This window comes from Oncorhynchus nerka, linkage group LG19 (assembly GCF_034236695.1).
Source record: "Oncorhynchus nerka isolate Pitt River linkage group LG19, Oner_Uvic_2.0, whole genome shotgun sequence".
In the NCBI taxonomy this organism is placed as follows: Eukaryota; Metazoa; Chordata; class Actinopteri; order Salmoniformes; family Salmonidae; genus Oncorhynchus; species Oncorhynchus nerka.
The window spans coordinates 4,357,728-4,382,631 of NC_088414.1; the positions used below are offsets into that span (position 1 = coordinate 4,357,728).

Genomic DNA, 24,904 nt, shown 5'->3' on the forward strand with positions numbered 1-24,904 from the left:
TCTTCAGGTCGGAGCTCTAGAAAGAGGCCCGAGTTCCCAACTTGGAATCATAACGTCAGTGATCTTCAGGCCGGAGCTCTAGAAAGAGGCCCGAGTTCCCAACTTGGAATCATAACGTCAGTGATCTTCAGGCCGGAGCTCTAGAAAGAGGCCCGAGTTCCCAACTTGGAATCATAACGTCAGTGATCTTCAGGTCGGAGCTCTAGAAAGAGGCTTGAGTTCCCAACTTGGAATCATAACCTCAGTGATCTTCAAGTCGGAGCTCTAGAAAGAGGCCCGAGTTCCCAACTTGGAATCATAACGTCAGTGATCTTCAGGTCGGAGCTCTGGAAAGAGGCCAGAGTTCCCAACTTGGAATCATAACGTCAGTGATCTTCATGTCGGAGCTCTAGAAAGAGGCCCGAGTTCCCAACTTGGAATCATAACGTCAGTGATCTTCAGGTCGGAGCTCTAGAAAGAGGCCCGAGTTCCCAACTTGGAATCATAACGTCAGTGATCTTCAGGTCGGAGCTCTAGAAAGAGGCCAGAGTTCCCAACTTGGAATCATAACGTCAGTGATCTTCAGGTCGGAGCTCTAGAAAGAGGCCAGAGTTCCCAACTTGGAATCATAACGTCAGTGATCTTCAGGTCGGAGCTCTAGAAAGAGGCCAGAGTTCCCAACTTGGAATCATAACGTCAGTGATCTTCAGGTCGGAGCTCTAGAAAGAGGCCAGAGTTCCCAACTTGGAATCATAACGTTAGTGATCTTCAGGCCGGAGCTCTAGAAAGAGGCCCGAGTTCTCAACTTGGAATCATAACGTCAGTGATCTTCAGGTCGGAGCTCTAGAAAGAGGCCCGAGTTCCCAACTTGGAATCATAACGTCAGTGATCTTCAGGCCGGAGCTCTAGAAAGACGCCCGAGTTCCCAACTTGGAATCATAACGTCAGTGATCTTCAGGCCGGAGCACTAGAAAGAGGCCCGAGTTCCCAACTTGGAATCATAACGTCAGTGATCTTCAGGTCGGAGCTCTAGAAAGAGGCTTGAGTTCCCAACTTGGAATCATAACCTCAGTGATCTTCAGGTCGGAGCTCTAGAAAGAGGCCCGAGTTCCCAACTTGGAATCATAACGTCAGTGATCTTCAGGTCGGAGCTCTGGAAAGAGGCCAGAGTTCCCAACTTGGAATCATAACGTCAGTGATCTTCATGTCGGAGCTCTAGAAAGAGGCCCGAGTTCCCAACTTGGAATCATAACGTCAGTGATCTTCAGGTCGGAGCTCTAGAAAGAGGCCCGAGTTCCCAACTTGGAATCATAACGTCAGTGATCTTCAGGTCGGAGCTCTAGAAAGAGGCCAGAGTTCCCAACTTGAAATCATAACGTCAGTGATCTTCAGGTCGGAGCTCTAGAAAGAGGCCAGAGTTCCCAACTTGGAATCATAACGTCAGTGATCTTCAGGTCGGAGCTCTAGAAAGAGGCCAGAGTTCCCAACTTGGAATCATAACGTCAGTGATCTTCAGGTCGGAGCTCTAGAAAGAGGCCAGAGTTCCCAACTTGGAATCATAACGTTAGTGATCTTCAGGCCGGAGCTCTAGAAAGAGGCCCGAGTTCTCAACTTGGAATCATAACGTCAGTGATTTTCAGGTCGGAGCTCTGGAAAGAGGCCAGAGTTCCCAACTTGGAATCATAACGTCAGTGATCTTCAGGTCAGAGCTCTGGAAAGAGGCCCGAGTTCCCAACTTGGAATCATAACGTCAGTGATCTTCAGGTCAGAGCTCTGGAAAGAGGCCCGAGTTCCCAACTTGGAATCATAACGTCAGTGATCTTCAGGCCGGAGCTCTAGAAAGAGGCCCGAGTTCCCAACTTGGAATCATAACGTCAGTGATCTTCAGGCCGGAGCTCTAGAAAGAGGCCCGAGTTCCCAACTTGGAATCATAACGTCAGTGATCTTCAGGTCGGAGCTCTAGAAAGAGGGTTGAGTTCCCAACTTGGAATCATAACCTCAGTGATCTTCAGGTCGGAGCTCTAGAAAGAGGCCCGAGTTCCCAACTTGGAATCATAACGTCAGTGATCTTCAGGTCGGAGCTCTAGAAAGAGGCTTGAGTTCCCAACTTGGAATCATAACCTCAGTGATCTTCAGGCCGGAGCTCTAGAAAGAGGCCCGAGTTCCCAACTTGGAATCATAACGTCAGTGATCTTCAGGTCGGAGCTCTAGAAAGAGGGTTGAGTTCCCAACTTGGAATCATAACCTCAGTGATCTTCAGGTCGGAGCTCTAGAAAGAGGCCCGAGTTCCCAACTTGGAATCATAACGTCAGTGATCTTCAGGTCGGAGCTCTGGAAAGAGGCCAGAGTTCCCAACTTGGAATCATAACGTCAGTGATCTTCATGTCGGAGCTCTAGAAAGAGGCCCGAGTTCCCAACTTGGAATCATAACGTTAGTGATCTTCAGGCCGGAGCTCTAGAAAGAGGCCCGAGTTCTCAACTTGGAATCATAACGTCAGTGATCTTCAGGTCGGAGCTCTAGAAAGAGGCCCGAGTTCCCAACTTGGAATCATAACGTCAGTGATCTTCAGGCCGGAGCTCTAGAAAGAGGCCCGAGTTCCCAACTTGGAATCATAACGTCAGTGATCTTCAGGCCGGAGCTCTAGAAAGAGGCCCGAGTTCCCAACTTGGAATCATAACGTCAGTGATCTTCAGGTCGGAGCTCTAGAAAGAGGCTTGAGTTCCCAACTTGGAATCATAACCTCAGTGATCTTCAGGTCGGAGCTCTAGAAAGAGGCCCGAGTTCCCAACTTGGAATCATAACGTCAGTGATCTTCAGGTCGGAGCTCTGGAAAGAGGCCAGAGTTCCCAACTTGGAATCATAACGTCAGTGATCTTCTTGTCGGAGCTCTAGAATGAGGCCCGAGTTCCCAACTTGGAATCATAACGTCAGTGATCTTCAGGTCGGAGCTCTAGAAAGACGCCCGAGTTCCCAACTTGGAATCATAACGTCAGTGATCTTCAGGTCGGAGCTCTAGAAAGAGGCCAGAGTTCCCAACTTGGAATCATAACGTCAGTGATCTTCAGGTCGGAGCTCTAGAAAGAGGCCAGAGTTCCCAACTTGGAATCATAACGTCAGTGATCTTCAGGTCGGAGCTCTAGAAAGAGGCCAGAGTTCCCAACTTGGAATCATAACGTCAGTGATCTTCAGGTCGGAGCTCTAGAAAGAGGCCAGAGTTCCCAACTTGGAATCATAACGTTAGTGATCTTCAGGCCGGAGCTCTAGAAAGAGGCCCGAGTTCTCAACTTGGAATCATAACGTCAGTGATTTTCAGGTCGGAGCTCTGGAAAGAGGCCAGAGTTCCCAACTTGGAATCATAACGTCAGTGATCTTCAGGTCAGAGCTCTGGAAAGAGGCCCGAGTTCCCAACTTGGAATCATAACGTCAGTGATCTTCAGGTCAGAGCTCTGGAAAGAGGCCCGAGTTCCCAACTTGGAATCATAACGTCAGTGATCTTCAGGCCGGAGCTCTAGAAAGAGGCCCGAGTTCCCAACTTGGAATCATAACGTCAGTGATCTTCAGGTCGGAGCTCTAGAAAGAGGCTTGAGTTCCCAACTTGGAATCATAACCTCAGTGATCTTCAGGTCGGAGCTCTAGAAAGAGGCCCGAGTTCCCAACTTGGAATCATAACGTCAGTGATCTTCAGGTCGGAGCTCTGGAAAGAGGCCAGAGTTCCCAACTTGGAATCATAACGTCAGTGATCTTCATGTCGGAGCTCTAGAAAGAGGCCCGAGTTCCCAACTTGGAATCATAACGTCAGTGATCTTCAGGTCGGAGCTCTAGAAAGAGGCCAGAGTTCCCAACTTGGAATCATAACGTCAGTGATCTTCAGGTCGGAGCTCTAGAAAGAGGCCAGAGTTCCCAACTTGGAATCATAACGTCAGTGATCTTCAGGTCGGAGCTCTAGAAAGAGGCCAGAGTTCCCAACTTGGAATCATAACGTCAGTGATCTTCAGGTCGGAGCTCTAGAAAGAGGCCAGAGTTCCCAACTTGGAATCATAACGTTAGTGATCTTCAGGCCGGAGCTCTAGAAAGAGGCCCGAGTTCTCAACTTGGAATCATAACGTCAGTGATTTTCAGGTCGGAGCTCTGGAAAGAGGCCAGAGTTCCCAACTTGGAATCATAACGTCAGTGATCTTCAGGTCAGAGCTCTGGAAAGAGGCCCGAGTTCCCAACTTGGAATCATAACGTCAGTGATCTTCAGGTCAGAGCTCTGGAAAGAGGCCCGAGTTCCCAACTTGGAATCATAACGTCAGTGAACTTCAGGTCGGAGCTCTAGAAAGAGGCCCGAGTTCCCAACTTGGAATCATAACGTCAGTGATCTTATAGGTTGTCTCTGATTGGGGGATCATATACAGGTTGTCTCTGATTGGGGGATCATATATAGGTTGTCTCTGATTGGGGGATCATATACAGGTTGTCTCTGATTGGGGGATCATATATAGGTTGTCTCTGATTGGGGGATCATATACAGGTTGTCTCTGATTGGGGGATCATATATAGGTTGTCTCTGATTGGGGGATCATATATAGGTTGTCTCTGATTGGGGGATCATATATAGGTTGTCTCTGATTGGGGGATCATATATAGGTTGTCTCTGATTGGGGGATCATATATAGGTTGTCTCTGATTGGGGGATCATATATAGGTTGTCTCTGATTGGGGGATCATATATAGGTTGTCTCTGATTGGGGGATCATATATAGGTTGTCTCTGATTGGGGGATCATATACAGGTTGTCTCTGATTGGGGGATCATATATAGGTTGTCTCTGATTGGGGGATCATATATAGGTTGTCTCTGATTGGGGGATCATATACAGGTTGTCTCTGATTGGGGGATCATATATAGGTTGTCTCTGATTGGGGGATCATATATAGGTTGTCTCTGATTGGGGGATCTGATTGGGGGATATATAGGTTGTCTCTGATTGGGGGATCATATATAGGTTGTCTCTGATTGGGGGATCATATATAGGTTGTCTCTGATTGGGGGATCATATATAGGTTGTCTCTGATTGGGGGATCTGAGGTTGTCTCTGATTGGGGGATCATATATAGGTTGTCTCTGATTGGGGGATCATATATAGGTTGTCTCTGATTGGGGATCATATATAGGTTGTCTCTGATTGGGGGATCATATATAGGTTGTCTCTGATTGGGGGATCATATATAGGTTGTCTCTGATTGGGGATCATATATAGGTTGTCTCTGATTGGGGGATCATATATAGGTTGTCTCTGATTGGGGGATCATATATAGGTTGTCTCTGATTGGGGGATCATATATAGGTTGTCTCTGATTGGGGGATCATATATAGGTTGTCTCTGATTGGGGGATCATATATAGGTTGTCTCTGATTGGGGATCATATATAGGTTGTCTCTGATTGGGGGATCATATATAGGTTGTCTCTGATTGGGGGATCATATATAGGTTGTCTCTGATTGGGGGATCATATACAGGTTGTCTCTGATTGGGGGATCATATACAGGTTGTCTCTGATTGGGGGATCATATACAGGTTGTCTCTGATTGGGGGATCATATACAGGTTGTCTCTGATTGGGGGATCATATATAGGTTGTCTCTGATTGGGGGATCATATACAGGTTGTCTCTGATTGGGGGATCATATACAGGTTGTCTCTGATTGGGGGATCATATATAGGTTGTCTCTGATTGGGGGATCATATATAGGTTGTCTCTGATTGGGGGATCATATATAGGTTGTCTCTGATTGGGGGGGATCATATACAGGTTGTCTCTGATTGGGGGATCATATACAGGTTGTCTCTGATTGGGGGATCATATATAAGTTGTCTCTGATTGGGGGGATCATATACAGGTTGTCTCTGATTGGGGATCATATATAGGTTGTCTCTGATTGGGGGATCATATACAGGTTGTCTCTGATTGGGGGATCATATATAGGTTGTCTCTGATTGGGGGATCATATATAGGTTGTCTCTGATTGGGGGATCATATATAGGTTGTCTCTGATTGGGGGATCATATACAGGTTGTCTCTGATTGGGGGATCATATACAGGTTGTCTCTGATTGGGGATCATATACAGGTTGTCTCTGATTGGGGGATCATATACAGGTTGTCTCTGATTGGGGGATCATATACAGGTTGTCTCTGATTGGGGGATCATATACAGGTTGTCTCTGATTGGGGGATCATATACAGGTTGTCTCTGATTGGGGGATCATATATAGGTTGTCTCTGATTGGGGGATCATATATAGGTTGTCTCTGATTGGGGGATCATATATAGGTTGTCTCTGATTGGGGGATCATATACAGGTTGTCTCTGATTGGGGGATCATATACAGGTTGTCTCTGATTGGGGGATCATATACAGGTTGTCTCTGATTGGGGGATCATATATAGGTTGTCTCTGATTGGGGGATCATATACAGGTTGTCATTTTCCTTTTGGGTTTTGTGGGATCTTGTTTTCTGTATAGTTTATTGTGCGCTTTCGTTTTTTGTCGTTATTTTGCTTTTGGTGTCATCATCCTTCTTTTTTTTTTTTTTACAATGTAACAATCAGCAAAATATGACACAGATATTCCTTCCACCTACACAAAACACCATGCTACATGGGAGCACATCGTGCAAAACGCTTCCCTCCAACACATGAACACCCACCTCCCTCCCCTCTGCGGGTATTAGCTTCACTTATTATCAACAAAAAAGAAACAGAATGACCTTCACATTCAATGCAAGAAAATAAATGCTTCCATACAGAAAAATAGTAATAACAATACATTAATGAAGAAAGTAATAATGAGGCTGCTAAGGTGACCACTCTAGAAACTACTGAAAGTCACATCAGTAAATCCAAAGGGTTTATTAAGTCAATTGTACATCATTTTTTCAGATGGAATATAGGAAGATAGTTCTTTTAGCCACATCTGCTTGCTTGGCGGAGTGTCACTCTTCCAAATAATAGCTGTGCATTTATTGGCTGCAATGACTGCCAATTTAATGAATCTGGTTTTGCTACCAATGTTAACTGATAGAATAGAGTCATCTCCATGAAGTATAAGGGAAGGATCTAGTGGTACCGTCATATTAGTGACCTGTGATAAAAATCTGAATAATGTCTTTCCAATAATTGCTTAGTTCGGGGCAGGACAAAAACATATGCAGAAGTGTGCACCCCCTTTTACACCTTGGGCAGAATGTGGAATATTTAGAATTGATCTCATTAAATTGCATCAACGTGTGCCTTGTGTTAAATAAAATACACTGAGCATCTAAAAAGAGCTTTCCCCATTTCTCATCCTCAAAAACTAGATGGTTAGGGTTAGGTTCATGCCACTTCATGCAAGCCTCCAGAGCTGCATCGTTCCCCAACAGAGCTTGAAGACCAGAGTACATGTACCCCTTTCCTCTCCAGCCACAGCTGGGCTGAATTCTTTAACCCTTTGGTTGTGAAATCTTTTTCTGTCTTCCAACTTCTTGTATTTTTGGTCCACGTCCTCGCGGACGTCTAGGATGGCAGCCTGGTAGTCAACGTTGTCTTTTTCTAACTTTGTCACTCGTCCCTTTGTGACTTCCTGGTCTTCGTGGAGTTTATCGACCAGCACATCAAATTTGCTGAGGTCGTTCAGAAAGTGTCTCTTGGATTTTCGTTATACCCTTGTCCATCTCCATTCTGAACCATGCTGGTGCTTCTTCCGAGCTAGCATCTGCCGAGGCCGAAGAAGGGATGTCAAGGGGGGGCATTTTTCCATGCCTCGTCTGAGGCTTTGACATACTGGGCATCTTTTGTTTTGGCGATAAAAGAGACGTTTTCACTACCAAACTCACTATTAACGAATATGTAAACTGTGTCAAAATGCCTTAAAATGTTTCAAACATTCGAGGACGCTACGCAGACGCATCTTGTTAGAGCTTCGCCATTGCCGGAAGTCTGGTTGCCCTTTTCTTGTGGTCACAAATCTTGCTACTGTGATTGCACACTGTGATATTTCACCCAATAGACATGGGATTGGATTTGTTTTCAAATTCTTTGTGGGTCTGTGTAATCTGAGGGAAATATGTGTCTCTAATATGATCATACATTTGGCAGGAGGTTAGGCTGTGCAGCTCAGTTTCCACCTCATTTTCTTGAGAGCCAGGTCTGCCTTCGGCAGCCTTTCTCAATAGCAAGGCTATGCTCACTGAGTCTGTACATAGTCAAATATTTCCTTTATTTTGTGTCAGTCACAGTGGTCAAGTATTCTGCCACCGTGCACTCTTTGTTTAGGGCCAAATGGCATTCTAGTTTGCACAGTTGTTTTGGTAAATTATTTCCAATGTGTCAAGTAATTTAAAAAAATATATATATTTTTCTAGTGTTGCTGTCCTGGGGCTCTGTGGGGTTTGTTTGTGTTTGTGAACAGAGCCCCAGGACCAGCTTGCTTAGGGGACTCTTCTCCAGGTTCTTTTCTCTGTAGTGATGGCTTTGTTATGGAAGGTGCGGGAATCGCTTCCTTTTAGGTGGTTGTATATTTAAACGTCTATTTTCTGGATTTAAACAATTACAGGGTATCGGCCTAATTCTGGTGTGTCACGTTCTGACCTTAATTTTCCTTTGTTTTGTCTTTATTTAGTATGGTAAGGGCGTGAGTTGGGGTGGGCAGTCTATGTTTTGTGTTTCTATGTTTTTCTATTTCTGTGTTCGGCCTAGTATGGTTCTCAATCAGAGGTGTCATTAGTTGTCTCTGATTGACAATCATACTTAGGTAGCCTGGGTTTCACTCTTGGTTTGTGGGTGTTTGTTTCCGTGTCTGTGTTTGTCACCACACCACACTGGACTGTATTGGTTTGGTTTTCGGTCAAGTTCACATTTATTGTTTTGTATTTCTTAGTGTTCAGTTTATGTTTTATAATAAACGATATGGACACTTACCACGCTGCGTTTTGGTCCGATCCCTGCTACACCTCCTCTTCAGCTGAAGAGGAGGAAATCTGCAGTTACATGATGATATTTCTGCAGAATTCTGCATGCAGAGTCTCAATTTGGTGTTTGTCCCATTTTGTGAATTATGCATGCATTGTACACAGAGGATATTTTGGAATAATTCTGCTTGCAGAGTCTTAATTTGGTGTTTGTCCCATTTTGTGAATTATGCATGCATTGTACACAGAGGATATTTTGGAATAATTCTGCTTGCAGAGTCTTAATTTGGTGTTTGTCCCATTTTGTGAATTATGCATGCATTGTACACAGAGGATATTTTGGAATAATTCTGCTTGCAGAGTCTTAATTTGGTGTTTGTCCCATTTTGTGAATTCTTGGTTGGAGGACCACATACCTCACAACCATAAAGAGAATGTGTTCTATAGCTGATTCAAGTATTTTTAGCCAAATCCTAATTGGTTGATTTTAATGTTCCGTTTGATGGCATAGAAGACTCCTCTTGCCCCGTCTCTCAGATCGTTCACAGGAAGTGGAAGTTACCTGTGCCGCTGATGTTTAGGCCGAGGTATGTATAGTTTGTGCACTAGGGCAACAGTGTATTCGTGGTCCTGGCAACTGGTCCTTTTTTGGAAAACAATTATTTTTGTCTTACTGAGATTTACTGTCAGGGCCCAGGTCTGACAGAATCTGTTCAGAAGATCTAGGTGATGCTGTGGGCCCTCCTTGGTTGGGGACAGAAGCACCAGATCAACAGCAAACAGTCGACATTTGACGTCAGATTCTGGTAGGGTGAGGCCGGGTGCTGCAGACTGTTCTGGTGCCCTTGTTGATATATATGTTGAAGAGGGTGGGGCTTAAGCTGCATCCCTGTCTCACCCACTGGGCCTGTGGAAAGAAATGTGTGTTTTCTGCCTATTTTAACCGCACACTTGTTGTTTGTGTACAGGGATTTTATAATGTTGTATGTTTTCCACCCAACACTACTTTCCATCCATTTGTACAGCAGACCCTCGTGCCAAATTGAGTCCAAAAAAAACTCTTTGTGTTGTTTGTTTAGAGTTTTCCAATTTTCCCAGAAGTGGTTAGATGCTAAGGATTCTTCAATTACATTGAGCTGATTTCTGTTGTGCTGTTCCTTCTTTTTTCCGTAGTGTATATTTCTGTATTGTTTTAGTGATTCAGGCTCAGGTTTTCTGGGTCTCTATGTTTTTGTTTGGATAGGTTTACAAATGTCCTCCTTAGGTTTTTGCATTCTTCCTCAAACCATTTGTCATTGTTGTTAATTGTCTTAGGTTGTCTGCTTGACATTTTCAGATTTGATAGGGAAGCTGAGAGGTCAAATATAATGTTTAGGTTTTCTACTGCCAAGTCTACACCGTCACTATTACAGTGAAACATTTGGTCCAGGAAATTGTCTAGAAGGTATTGAGTTTGTTGTTGCCTAACTGTTTTTCCTAACACTACTTTCCTTTCATCTTTAGAATTTCTTAATATTATTCAGTTCCTTTGGCTTTGATGCCTCATGACTGAGCATAGCTCTGTTCAAGTAGAGTGGGATTTTGCTGTGATCTGATAAGGGTGTCAGTGGACTGACTGTGAACGCTCTAAGAGACTCTGGGTTGAGGTCAGTGATAAAGTCGTCTACAGTACTACTGCCAAGAGATGAGCTATAGGTGTACCTACCGTAGGAGTCCCCTCGAAGCCTACCATTGACTATGTTCATACCCAGTGTCCGACAGAGCTGCAGGAGTTGTGACCCGTTTTTGTTGGTTATGTTGTTGTAGTGTCTAGGGGGCATGTGGGGGGCTCTATTTTGTGGACAGTCTGCACATAGCCTGTCTTTTCTTGGGAGCCAAGTCTGTCTACGGCGGCCTCTCAATAGCAAGGCTATGCTCACTGAGTCTGTACATAGTCAAAGCTGTTTAAGGCCAAATAGCATTCTAGTTTGCTGTGATGTCTTGTTAATTCTTTCCAATTTGTCAAGTATCTATCTCCAAATCATATCAAATCAACATTTGTCACATGCGCTGAATACAATAGGTTACCGTGAAGTGCTTACTTACAAGCCCAATAGTGCACTTCAAGAAAGAGTTAAGAAAATGTTTACCAAATAAACGAAAGTAAAAAATAATAAAAAAGTAACACAAAAATAACAATAACGAGGCTATATACAGGGGGTACCGGTACCGAGTCAATGTGTACATGTAGGTAGGGGTGAAGTGACTACAGATAATAGACAGCGAGTAGCAGCAGTGTAAAAAACAAATGGGGGGGGGTTGTCAATGTAAATAGTCCGGTGGCCATTTAATTAATAGTTCAGCAGTCTTATGGCTTGGGGGTAGAAGCTGTTAAGGAGCCTTTTGGTCCTAGTGCGGTAGCAGAGAGAACAGTCTATGATTAGGGTGACTGGAGTCTGACCATTTTTGGGGGCTTTCCTCTGACACTGCCTAGTATACAAGTCCTGGGTGGCAGGAAGCTTGGCCCCAGTGATGTACTGGGCCGCACGCACTACCCTCTGTAGCGCCTTACGGTCAGATGCCGAGCAGTTGCCATACCAGGCGGGGATGCAAACGGTCAGGATGCTCTCGATGGTGCAGCTGTAAAACTTTTTGAGGATCTGGGGACCCCCGACAAATCTTTTCAGTCTCCTGAGAGGGGAAATGTGTTGTCGTGCCCTCTTCACGACTGTCTTGGTGTGTTTGGACCATGATAGTTTGTTGGTGATGTGGATACCAAGGAACTTGAAACTCTCTACCCGTTCCACTACAGCCCTGTCGATGTTAATGGGAGCCTGTCCGGCCTGTCTTTTTGTTTTCTCATGATTTGTTGGGTTTAATTGTGTCGCTGTCCTGGGCTCTCTGTAGGTGATGGCTTTATTGGTTGGTTGTAGAATTTAACATCTCTTTTCTGGATTTTGATAATTAGCACGTATCGACCTAATTCTGCTCTGCATACATTATTTGGTGTTTGACGTTGTACACCAAGGATATTTTTGCAGAATTCTGCATGCAGACTCTTAATTTGGTGTTTGTCCCATTTTGTGAATTCTTGGTTGGTGAGTGGACCCCAGACCTCACAACCATAAAGGGCAATGGGTGCTATAACTGATTCAAGTATTTTTAGCCAGATCCTAATTGGTATGTCAAATTTGATTTCCTTTTGATGGCGTAGAAGGCCCTTCTTGCCTTGTGTCTCAGATCTTACACAGCTTTGTGGAAGTTACCTGTGGCACTGATGTTTAGGGTGAGGTATGTATAGTTTTTTGTGTTCTCTCTCTCTCTCTCTCACACACACACTTATCCCGTGCTTGAAGAAGAGAAGGTGTGTGTGACGTTGGGGGGGAAGGGAGGTTGAGGTCAAGGCTGTCTGTGAGGAACAGAGGGGGTCAGTCAGGACAGAAATTGTAGTAGGACAGTAGGATGACGTTGCCCCTAGACACTGATCTAAGGTCAGTGTTACGGTCCCCCATAATTATTAAGTGCAGGATTTGAGGAGGGTAAGCTGATCCTAGATCTGTGCCCAGGGGACAACTTATAATGCAAAACTGCCCATAGATTTGTTTCTAAGAGCAAATCCTCCTCTCAGTTTAGAGAGACGGAAGTCAAATTTGTCACAGGGGGAATCTGATTAGTGGAGAGCCCAGCAGCCCATTGGCCCTTTCTTCTATGTGTGAGAGCTGCTTCCTGTCGATCTGTCCACACACTGACGCATGGTATATGGAGCTAACCCCCCACTCTTCCCTCCTTCTTCCTCTCCTCACTCCCCCCCTCCACCCCACCCTCCTTCGTTTGCTAATAAGGGCATGTTTGTGTGGGTAGGGGGGGGACTAGGAGCAATTTGGACATAAAACTGACCTCCTAAGTGACAATGGGGAACTTTATCCTGGTCCGTATCACAGCCTAAAGGAGTAACGGAGATACTGACCCATACTGCACAGCAGGTAGGTGGTAGTAGAACACGTTATCATCCTGAACGGGGAAAGTGTTTTTCCAGAATCATCCACAACCCTCTCTCTCTCTCACACACACACACCAGAGTCGTGTGATTAATGACAAACTCAGTGAGCCAGTTAACTTCCCTGCTCTGCTTCACAGAAACAGTTTGACAGAGGACAGGAGAAGAGAGAGGAGGGGAGAAAAGGGTGCAAGAGAGGGGGGAGGGGTGTCCCGACAGCTATGTGCGTGCTGTGTCACTCTTTCAGTTGATTCACAGGGCTACCGCTGCCTTCTCTGATTAGGCTCTATCTACCCAGCCTGCCTGGGGGAAAACACACTTACTACCAGCACGACACACACACACACCATCAACTCCCTCAGTGACTCACCAACTGCTACACAACCAACACACACCACACAATACAATACACCAGAGCACTAAGAGCCGGTAGAGCAGGCAGGCCTTGCAGTTGCCCATGTTGAACTTCTCTCCTCTAACCATCACATCTGCTCAGACCAGACAGAAAGGTTCATATAAATAACCTGTCTAATAGGATGACCTGGGGTGAGGTGTGTGTGTGTGTGTGTGTGTGTGTGTGTGTGTGTGTTCACACACACTGAGACACTGAGCATCTGTTCCGGTCCTGTTCAGCCAGGCTCCTTCTCTCTGAATGTCTGTCGTTTGTCTGTAATTGGGATTGTGTGAGCAGGCTTTGACACAATCAAACCCTTGTGAGAAAGTGTGCGTTTAGAGAATGTGAGGGAGTGTGTGTGTGTGTGTGTGTGTGTGTGTGTGTGTGTGTGTGTGTGTGTGTGTGCGCGTGAGGCCATATGTGTGTGATTATGTATGTATCGTGCACGTGTGCGTCAAACACTCAGGATCTAATGGCACAGCTGATTCCTAGGCAGGACGAGAGGAATGTTTGTCTTCCAGGCCTCCCACGTTAAAATAGCACCCGCTGCCCTGTCAGCACACACACACACACAGACCTGCACAGATGCTCCAACAGCTGCCCTCACTCCAGATTTACAAACAGAGAAAGATAGAGATAGAGAAGAAGCAAATGCATGTGTGAGAGAGAGTAAAGAGATGTACAAAGAGGACGCGAGACATGATAGGCCCAGAGAACAGAGGAAGAGACCAATGCAGTGGAGGGGGAGTTAGGTTACCCCTACTATAGACTTCCTGCTTCACATGACAGAGCTCACCCTCCTCTCCTAAGCCGACATTGCACATACTTTCACCAAATATCTAGGTCAAATAGGGGAGAGGCATTGTGCTGTGAGGTGTTGCTTTATCTGTTTTTTTTTTAAACCAGGTTTGCTGGTCATTTGAGCAATATGAGATGGAAGCTCTATATAATGCTACACTCTGATCTGAGACCTGTGGTTAAGCACGTCATCCCTAGTTGAATTGGGTCTGATGGAGGCATACTGGTTAATAAATCTACAGATACTTTGCTGTCGATAATGATCCTATCATCAGTGCAGACTCTATATAATGCTACACTCTGATCTGAGACCTGTGGTTAAGCACGTTGCTGTTGATAGTGATCCTATCATCAGTGCAGACTCTATATAATGCTACACTTTGATCTGAGACCTGTGGTTAAGACCTATCTCAAACACACATTTATTTAGATGCGCATTCTCATTCCTATTTCTACATTTACCTTGTGTTGTGTTGAATGTTTAGGCCGGAGATGTGAGTCTGTTTTCCGAAGAGCTCTTTCATTGACTGATGAAAAGAAGATGGTATTTGATATGGTACAACAGCTGCTGTGTCACGACTGAGATTCTGCTGGGGAGGAGACTGGAGACCACATCTTCACTAAATTGGCTGTGAGACTAATACATTTAATTTATTTATTTTTTTAACCTTTATTTAACTAGGCAAGAATGACAGATTTGTACTTTGTCAGCTCGGGGATTTGAACTTGCAACCTTCCGGTTACTGGTCCAACGCTCTAACCACCCCATTGTGTTTGGTATCTCAAAGTGCAACAACAAAAAAGTGGCAAAGAATCCACACACACATTCTTAGCATCGTAAACCAATTGGATTACTAAGGTACGTTAAATGCCTAACTCGATTGAGCCATGAATGTCAGGCAGTACTTTTTAAATTAATTTCTTTATTGAACCTTTATTTAACTAGGCAAGTCAGTTCAAAACAACTTCTTGTTTACAATAACGGGCTACCCCGGCCAAACCCTGGGCCAATTGTGCACAGCCCTACGGGACTCCCAATCACGGCCGAATGTGATACAGCCTGGATACGAACCAGGGACTGTAGTGACGCCTCTTGCACTGAGATGCAGTGCCTTAGACCGCTGTGCCAATCGGGAGCCCGAGTTTGCTTTTCCATGTACTTACAGTACACTATTTAGTAGTCTTTTCCAAGTACAAAAATGAAACCTAATTGCCTTGATGACAACAGGCAACATAATTAATGGCACAAGTTAAACTGAAGGCAACTTCAAGCTCGGAGTTTATAATGTGTCATATGAAGGCTCCTACACGTCTATCCAACGAGTCCACAGCCAACAAACTACCGGTGATGTGTTGGGCAGCCCCCCCCCCCCCCCCCCATCTCAGACCAATTGCCCTTGGCCGGTTCCACATGTTAAATGGGGAACAACTATGAGAAACGGAGACCAACTGGGACTACACACGGTGCCAATTATTCCAACTGGCTGTAGTTTGATAGATGTGTAGGAGCCTAATAACTAATACTTAAAGGAACACTTGAGAGGATGAAGTGTCTGCCCGTTTCAACCTAAGAAGAAGAGTAAGTGAACATTTCAGCAGCTGCTGGTTGTGTTGGAGTGGGGAGGAGGGAAGAGGGAGAGAAAGAGTTTTTTTTTTTAGTACACAATCACAATATCTGTTGCATTAATATATATTTTTTAATCACAGAAGTGTTATTTATTTCACTCTCTGGGAGAAAACCAACAAATGAAAGTGAGAATAAACAAAGAAAAAAAAAAATGGACAATTATGTTTTATAAGCCTGCGTTATACTTCTATAATTAATATATTTTCATTTTCTTTAAGGTATTTTAAGGTAAAAAATATTGTAAGCTAGTTTTTTAAAGTTTTTTTTATCATCTCATCATAAGCACCATTTTCTTTCAATATAGCTGTCTTTGTAAAACATTCATCCTGTTGTTACTGTCCAGAGGCGTAGTGTAAGGTCGGTGGTGTGGCAGTGCTGATGCCTGGGCTGAGACAGAGTGTTGGCACCGTATCATTGATGCCCTACACACTCTTGGCTGGCTGGGTGACAGTAGTAGTAGCAGCTCCACTGGGTTTCACCCAGTGATCAATTCCAATGGCCATATCAGAAGGCTCCCGTGGTGTGTGTGTAAAGGCGTCCGCATGCTTTCCCACCCAAATCAGTTTGCGCATATATTAGGATGAAATTGATGTTTTTGTTCATTTTGGCCTATGGCAAGGGTTTTTTCAGCTGTCCGTGCTCAGTATGTCATTCATTTAGATGTTTTTGCAGAGATGTTTTTACTAAGCCTAAGACATTTGGTGCAGTATTTCCCAAATAAAAAAAATTGCCATTAAAGCGATTAGTCTTTCGTTGAATGAAAACAATCACTTAATTGAAAAATGCCTACTGTTGTCCAATCTGTCAAAAGGGGCTACCGACTTGCTTCCATTAGAGAGAAAAAATGTGCACAAACAGCCCGAAAAAACCATTGCAGAAGACCAAACGTACCAAAAAAAACACATCAACATTTTGGCATAATATATGTGCAAACTGTTCTGAAGTGGGAAGCAGGCTCCTGCAGCATGGGACGCACACAGTAGGAAGAGACTGTCCTTTCTGGTTGCCAATTGGTTAATAGGCCTGCCACTCTCTTGATACCAGGCCACATTGTTGTGGGAGGTGACACTGCTCTGCTCCCATCTGACAAGATAAAATTAAGTTACTTTCAAATAAAATAAGTCCCAGGAAACAGACCTTGTAAATAATGCCAGGCATTTATATGTAAAAACAACAAAAGCATTCACTCATCTGCCATGTTTAGGCCTACAGTACTTGTATGGAGGGTGACATGACACTGAGCTAACTACGTTTAGCACAAGTCTCCAATTTAGTCTCAAGAGGCCTTCAGATAAGCCTGCAGATACAGTTATTCTCTCCGTAACGTTTCTCATCATAATTGTCTGTTAAAGGCCCCGCTATGGCACAGCCAATGTTATATAGCTTAACCCCATCAATTAACACACCAAATAATAACCTCCAGAAAAATGACAATTGTTCTAGACATTCCTTTCTACTAATTTCACTAAAACGTGTAAGGTAACACACACTGCCACATAGGAGAGCTAGAACAGGGATACAATGGATGCTGGTTCTCTCCTTACAAGGAGCAATGGACATAATAGATGCATTAATGGATTCAACTCCTTACTCTTAAATATATATCTATATTTTAAAGGAAACGTTATAAAGATTTCATTGGCTTCTTATATTGTTATGAAAACCAAGTTGCTGGTTTTGGGGATATTTCTTTCTTTTTTTACAAAACATAATTTCATTTCTTTATTTTAACCCATGAGAAAGGTCTCATTTTAGAGACTCTTTGCCCCATAACTTTCATTAAACTCCGGGTTTTAATAATACATCAATAATGGTTCCAATTTCAAACGTACTTTTTATGCCACGATATGTTTTTGTATTAAAGTTCGATTCCTCATGCACTTAAATCTGTCATTTCTGCCACATATAATATTGCAAATCTCACTGTGTGAAGTGAACTCTTATCAGCTGTTTCAACTCATCAGTCATCATCCACCTCTCCCTCCGACTCCTCTTTTCTCTCGTACATTTTATCCCGCTGTCGCTCCTGGATCTCTTTCATTTCCTCCGCGTACCGGCTGAAAGCACCTCCGAACTTTCCCCACGCTTTGAACGGGATGGTGATAGAGTTCCTGTAGCTCGGTTTGACCTCGCTCACTCGCAGGAACACGCCGTATTTGTTTGACCCGACGTCAAAAAAGAACCGTTTAGAGTCCACCATGATGGATGTGCCCTCAGGAAGCTCCCCATAGCCCCCAACCGCCGTTCCACAGGCCAATTCCTCGTCGTCTCCACCATAATCATCTATAAGCTTTGCAAGGGCGTCTCTAAACTCTATTAAGCCTTGGGCCGGAAGGGCTATGGTCTGACCAGCCTGCATACCTCCTCCCGGCCCACCTACTCCGTACCCGGGCCCTCGGTTGACGGTCTGTCGGATCCGCAAGAACCTCCCCCGCTGGTTCTCCTTCAGATCAAGGTAGTATTTACGGTTCTCCCGGACCAAGAACTCGCTCTTCAAGGCTCGCCTGGGCCCACCGTCCTCTCCGACCGAGGACTGGGCGATCTGCTCCGGGCTGCTAGGCCCCAGTTGGGCGTAGTGCTCTATGAAATCTCCCAGGTAATCGCGAAACTCCGCCGCAACTGACATGGACAGGGTCAGGCGACTTTTGGAGCCCCCGGCCCCCACCTCGGCAATTTTGATGAACCTGCCCTTGTTGTTCTGCTTGACATCCAGGTAGAAGCGCTTGTTCTGGATGTCCAGGCGCTTGGACGCCAGCTCCTGCGTCTCCTGTTCTCTCTGGAAGGGCTGGTGCCCGCTCCCACCTCCCCCTCCGCGGCTGCTGCCACCGCGCTCGCTCCCACTGTCACCATCCGCCATCTTCAGCACCGCCAGCCAGCTTCTCCCTCTTGTGAGTATCTCCCTCTCCGCGTGCACACCCCCTTCATGGTCACCACCAAAACCCTCCCAGAGCGCTCCCACATTGGCCTAGGGTCTGCCAATCACGCCAGGTTCAACGAGTTTGTTTTCTCATTGGTCGTTTTCCGCTGGCTATCACGCCTACGTCTTAACATTCATACATGTCATTGGTTTAGATGTAGGTTCTGTTGACGTAATTATCGTGGACCACATCACCGTCCAATCAACGGGCCACAATATTGTTACAACAATTTTTACTATGGAGTACCAATAAATTGTAGGAGATCATTTTCTCTGCAGTTGCTATATCATTTAAGCCAAACTGGGCAAGCGTTAAATTCTAGACTGGGGAATACTACATACATAAAAAGCAGTAATAAAAGCAACTCCTTATGTCATAACAATGTCACAAAAGAGCACTCATTTACACTAATACATTAATACATTTAACCTTTTCATGAACCTAATTTCCCCAAGTAGGCTACTATGGTTCTAAAATACTTAGCCATGTGACTCCTAATATTTTCCCTGTCACCCAGATATGAATGTGAATATTTGATGTTGCTATTAATTCCACCACAGTGGTGCCCATCCCACCAATCATCCCATCAATCAGTCAGACAGTGTTGTAGCGAATTCAGAAGGGTTCTGATTCAGAGGCAAGCATCTTACCAAGATCGCTACACTATATACCACTCCTTCACTATCTCACTTCTGACACCAGTGGAGCGAATTCAGTGGTGGGTTGGTTGAGACTCGAACCCAGGGCCCAGTTTTTAAAAATACATTTAGTCCAGTTTTTTTGAAATCCTGTGCTGTGTTAAATTCTGTTCCCCCTTCAGATGTTGTCTGCCTCGTCTTTTATGCAGTTTAAGAATCACAGGGGTCCTCAAACCAAATTGACATTTCATTTCCTACGGAGGTGCCCTGATTTGTTATGGCCACCAATCCAGTTCCAACCCATTTCAAATCCCAGCTCACCAAAGCTGCACCGAAAGCAGGGGAGATTCGTTCCACCACTGAGGGGTCCTGACTGGAATGGGCTTCTCTCACAAGGAAGAGAGGAGATCCAGGGGCTTTCCAAGGAGGGCATTATGGAGGCGGCAGGTAGCCTAGTGGTTAGAGCATTGGACTTGTAACTGAAAGGTTGCAAGATTGAATCCCCGAGCTGACAAGGTAAAAATCTGTTGTACTTTCCCTGAACAAGGCAGTTAACCCACTGTTCCTAGGCTGTCATTGAAAATAAGAATTTGTTCTTAACTGACTTGCCTAGTTAAATAAAGGTTAAAAAGAAAGTTCAGATAGAGGCACCTGCTTCTCTTTGGGTATATAGTCTAGCAATCTTTGGTAAAGTGATTGCCTCTGAATCAGAGACCCATGTTCAAGTGATTCATGATTCTTCAACTAGATACGATTAGAGTAAACCATTTTTCTAACGTTGCATCCTGAATATGCCCCAGGTAAAAGGACAGCAGCCGACAGAGTGCCTAGCCTGCTCACCTATTACACAGGTTGCAAACAGCAAGGTCCAGGGCTTTCAGTCTACTGGCAGATAACCTGGGTCAAAAAGATATCAAATACTGTAAAGTAGACTAGTTGATGGGCACTAAATTTACTCCCTTGGATTTTGCACTTTCGGGACTTTTGTCATATTTCTATTGCTTCTATTCTGTCAGCCAAACTAAAGTACAGCGCTCAAGTATTTAACCCGGGTTTTGCAGCATCAAAGGTGAACAAGTGAGAGGGGAATAGTGACATAGGATTCAGGGAGGACAGATTTATTGGTAGTGTGGTGGCTGAAGGGAGTTTTCTTTATTTAATGTAACACTCTGAGCATCTGGAAAAGCACAATATAAATCCCATCATTATTCATTTAAAAACCTAAGTACAAATGTGGCATACCCATTCTGAATATCACTGGAAAAGAAGACTAAACAATGTAAGACATTATCTCTCACAATTCATATAAACTCATTTACATGGATTATGTAGTTTAAACTTGTCCTTTCAAAATACTTTTAGTTATTTCATCTTAATTTACATGTAATCTACACTACTGTAGACCTACCAGACTGGCTAACTTCAATGGGGGTTGAAAACACTGAGCTACACTACATGACCAAAAGTATGTGGGCACCTGCTCATCGAACATGGAGTTGGTCCCCCCTTTCTGCTATAACAGCCTCCACTCGTCTGGGAAGGCTTTCCACTAGTTTGTTGGAACATTGCTGTGGGGACTTGCTTCCATTCAGCCACAAGGGCATTAGTGAGGTTGGGCGATTAGGCGTTCCAATTCATCCCAAAGGTGTTCGATGGGGTTGAGGTCAGGGCTCTGTGCAGGCCAGTCAAGTTCATCGATCTCGAAAAAACATTTCTGTATGGACTTCGATTTGTGCACGGGGGCATTGTCATGCTGAAACAGGAAAGAGCCTTCCCCAAACTGTTAACGCAAAGTTGAAGCACATAATTGTCAAAAATGTAATTGTATACTGAAGCATTAAGATTTCCCTATCTGGAACTAAGGGGCCTAGCCCGAACTGTGAAAAACAGCCCCAGACCATTATTCCTCCTCCACCAAACTTTACAGTTGGCACTGTGCGTTCGGGCAGGTAGCATTCTCCTGGCATCCGCCAAACCCAGATTCGTCCGTCGGACTGCCAGATGGTGAAGTGTGATTCATCACTCCAGAGAACTAATTTCCACTGCTCCAGGGTCCAATGGCAGCAAGCTTTACACCACTCCAGCTGACTCTTGGCATTTGCGCATGGTGATCTTAGCCTTGTGTGCAGTTTTGAACTCAGTAGTGAGTGTTGCAACCAAGGATAGACGATTTTTCACTAGCTATGCGCTTCAGCACTCGGTGGTCCCACTTCGCAGATGAGCCGCTGTTGCTCCTAGACGTTTCCACTTCACAATAACAGCACTTACAGTTGACCAGGGCAGAAATTTGACAAACTGACTTGTTGGAAAGGTGACATGCCAAGACCGTACCATTGCATGGCTGTGCGCTCGAATCTATACACCTGTCAGCAACGGGTTTGGCTGAAATAGTCAAATCCACAAATTTGAAGGGGTGTCCACATACTTTTGTGTATATATAGTGTATATTATTATTATTAAGAACAGTAGGGACGCCCTCAGCATCACGAATAGCACGGACCGCAGTAGTATTTCTCTGGCATTTATACTATCACAAAGCGTCCAATCCAGTTGCAGAGACTACCTACACTGTACAAACACTATTGCAATTGGTTGAAGAGACTGTTCGAACCAATAAACTGAGACGCTATTGGTTGGTTGCCTTTTTTCCTCTTCGGGTTTATTGGTTTTCTCGGTTTGGAAATACAACAGGGAAAACTCAACGGCGACATGGTAACGAGTTTCTATTTTATTTTTATGTATTTTATGTACGTTGTCTGTATTATAGGACAGATTATCGTAAATGTCATTACATTTTAGCACTGATATGCTAAACTGGCTAGTAAGAGTAACTAGGATTCACGACTGCTTGTTCCGTGCGAAATAGGACGTCGACGAACACTCGAAAACTAACGAAAGAGTGCCATCTAGCTACATCTACGCCACCTGGCTTACAACCGACTTGCTTCTCGTGCTTTTTCAGACATATATTTATCTAATATACGTTAAGTCCCGTCTCTTTCTGATGTAATATTCCAAGATATTCGCAAAGTTTGGATTGTTTATTGAAGTACCTAGCTACGGTAACTAACGTTAGTTACCATCTCCTTACCTTAGCACTGTTTACAAATGTACCAATATGTATTTCAGTTTTAGCGAGATACTTAAACCATTTTTCCTTCGTATTTGTATTGTAGTTGGCTATAGAAAGGCATGTTTAGGCTTTTTTAGTTTTCAAAATTGTAATGAATTGTCTTCGCGAGAACACAAATGACAGTTTGCCAGTTACATAGCAAACGTTATGAATCGGAAATTGTCCTTTATCTTTCAGTTGGTGGAGAGACGTGTGTGTGTGTGATGAATCAGATTACTGTAATGACCAGCTGCATATACCTTCGGTTTGCTTGAAGTTACATTTACATTTTAGCTAGTCATTTGGCAGACGCTCTTATCCAGAGCGACTTACAGGAACAATTATTATTAAGTGCCTTGCTCAATGGGATTCGAACCAGAGACCTTCCGGTTACTGGTCCAATGCTCTTAACCACTAGGCTACAAAAATAAATTGGAGATTTTTAGTGTATTAATCATTTTTCTTTTGTACACCTACACCATCTTGCATCTCGTTCAGCTTGGTCACAGTTATACATCGTTTTGAGAAGAAAAAAGTCAAAGAAAACACATTTAATCACATTCATGCATCAGCCATTTCACTGAATCTCGTTGTCACTTTCCAGGCAGGAGGAAAAGCAGGAAAGGACAGTGGCAAAGCCAAGGCGAAGGCTGTGTCTCGCTCCCAAAGGGCTGGACTCCAGGCATGTACCTACATCTCTTTTCCCCAGGGTTTCTCTGTTGTATCAGTCACAAGTGAATCCTGCAACACAGATAAATGGGCAACTTCTACCTATAGCATTTATGACTGTGTGTGTGTCTTGTAGTTCCCGGTGGGTCGTATCCACAGACACCTGAAGACCCGAACCACCAGCCACGGCAGAGTGGGAGCCACCGCAGCAGTATACAGTGCCGCCATCTTGGAGTACCTCACGGCTGAGGTGATTTAAAAAAAAAAATATTTAACCATTTATATCTCTTTGAGGCTCATTGAGGGCTCTGATGGAGGTCAATCAAGCAGGTTTTTGCTCCAACCCTACCCTAATGGGCAAAGACTGAGACTATTGTTGTGTCACTCTCAGGTGTTGGAGTTGGCAGGGAATGCCTCCAAGGATCTGAAGGTGAAGCGTATCACTCCGCGTCACTTACAGTTGGCCATCCGCGGAGACGAGGAATTGGACTCACTCATCAAGGCCACCATCGCTGGAGGAGGTGAGAACTCTTGGATTGGATTCATGTATTGGTCTTCCAGGAACTCAGTGTTTTACATTACATGGGCGCAAACACCTCTTCACCTACCAATGTGTAGCAATAGCATCACACATTCATAATGTTCCGTTCTCTCCCTCCTGCAGGTGTAATTCCTCACATCCACAAGTCTCTGATTGGAAAGAAGGGCCAGCAGAAGACTGCATAGAGGAAGTGACCTCACACCACCAGGAATTTTATTTATTTAACTAGGCAAGTCCAGAAGGAAAGGGGAGCCATATTGATTTTGTTTTGCATATTTGTTTGGGTAATTTTGTAACCATAGTTGTAGTCTTTGAGGTATGTGTTGGTTTGTACTGTTTTAAAGGTGAAAGGTGGGGTGTTTAGGGAAGTTTTAAGATTTTTTTCTGACAAGAAACTTTTTTTTCAGACACTGAAAAAGTTTGAGTTGATTTGGCTTTAGCTCCAAAAGTGTTTTATACTTACAAAGTTAAAAAAATCTTTTAAACAACCTGTGTCTGTTATTTTAGTCATAAAGTGAGTTCTTATTTAGCTTTGACCTTGCTTAGCTTCAGAGATACAGTAGTTCTGAGATTATTTAATTGTATTCCATGGAGACAGAAGGTTGTCATTTTGTGGAGGGAAAGGAAAATTGGACAGAATTTTTTTAAATTTTATTTAACTAGGCAAGCCTGTTAAGAACAAACTCTTATTTACAATGATGGACAAACCTGGGCCAATTGTGCACCGCCCTATGGGACTCCCAATCACAGCCGGATGTGATACAGCCTGGTTTCAAACCATTGACTGTAGTGGATGCTCTTTGCACTGAGAAGCAGTGCCTTAGACCGCTGCGCCACTCAGGAGCCCAATGAAGTCCATTTGGGTGTTTCGCTTGTTCTGAAAAATCTATTACATTTTTCACCACAAGTTCATATGTGGACCATCTTTCTCTTATGGATTGTGTGAGTTAGCTGCGTACTGACTCATCCACACAGTATGACCAAGATCTTTGTCGGGCACTAGGTGGCCATTTGTAAACGGGGCTATTGGAAATGACTACAACAAAAACAGTCCATATTCTGGCAATGGGATTGTTTTTCATTTTATTTTCACACAATACTTACAAATATATAAATCAAGTGGAAGAACTGAGATTATCTGATTTATAATGCAATTGGGGGAAAAAAAACTTTCATTTTATCCACACTTTTATACAGCAGCCACAAGACTTGAAAACGAACAATTTTATACTTAAATAGAAATTACAGTATGACAAAAGGAGAGCAGAAATACATTCATTATTGCTCTCTACCCTGAGTGGAAAACTGTTTCTATAGTC

General features: G+C 44.1%; 2 protein-coding genes across 3 annotated transcripts; one reads left to right on the forward strand and one right to left on the reverse strand.

The window, feature by feature from the left end:
* Positions 1–14,705: 14,705 nt before the first annotated feature.
* Positions 14,706–18,601, reverse strand: LOC115146878 (transcriptional regulator protein Pur-beta). 2 transcript variants are annotated; one of them, XM_065004638.1, is made up of 2 exons: positions 17,696–18,601; positions 14,706–16,780 (listed from the first exon to the last, which is right to left on the reverse strand). In XM_065004638.1, exons 1-2 carry the CDS (start codon positions 18,562–18,564, stop codon positions 16,612–16,614), a joined length of 1,038 nt encoding a protein of 345 aa, XP_064860710.1. In that variant the 5' UTR covers positions 18,565–18,601; the 3' UTR covers positions 14,706–16,611. The 2 variants fall into 2 exon arrangements, with proteins under 2 accessions (XP_064860710.1, XP_029544756.2); XM_029688896.2 differs by lacking the exon at positions 14,706–16,780 and having other exon boundaries at positions 16,846–18,600.
* Positions 18,602–21,872: 3,271 nt separating this feature from the next.
* Positions 21,873–24,073, forward strand: LOC115147136 (histone H2A.V). Its single transcript, XM_029689172.2, has 5 exons — positions 21,873–21,975; positions 22,980–23,057; positions 23,181–23,294; positions 23,436–23,565; positions 23,709–24,073. Exons 1-5 carry the CDS (start codon positions 21,973–21,975, stop codon positions 23,768–23,770), a joined length of 387 nt encoding a protein of 128 aa, XP_029545032.1. The 5' UTR covers positions 21,873–21,972; the 3' UTR covers positions 23,771–24,073.
* Positions 24,074–24,904: the final 831 nt, after the last annotated feature.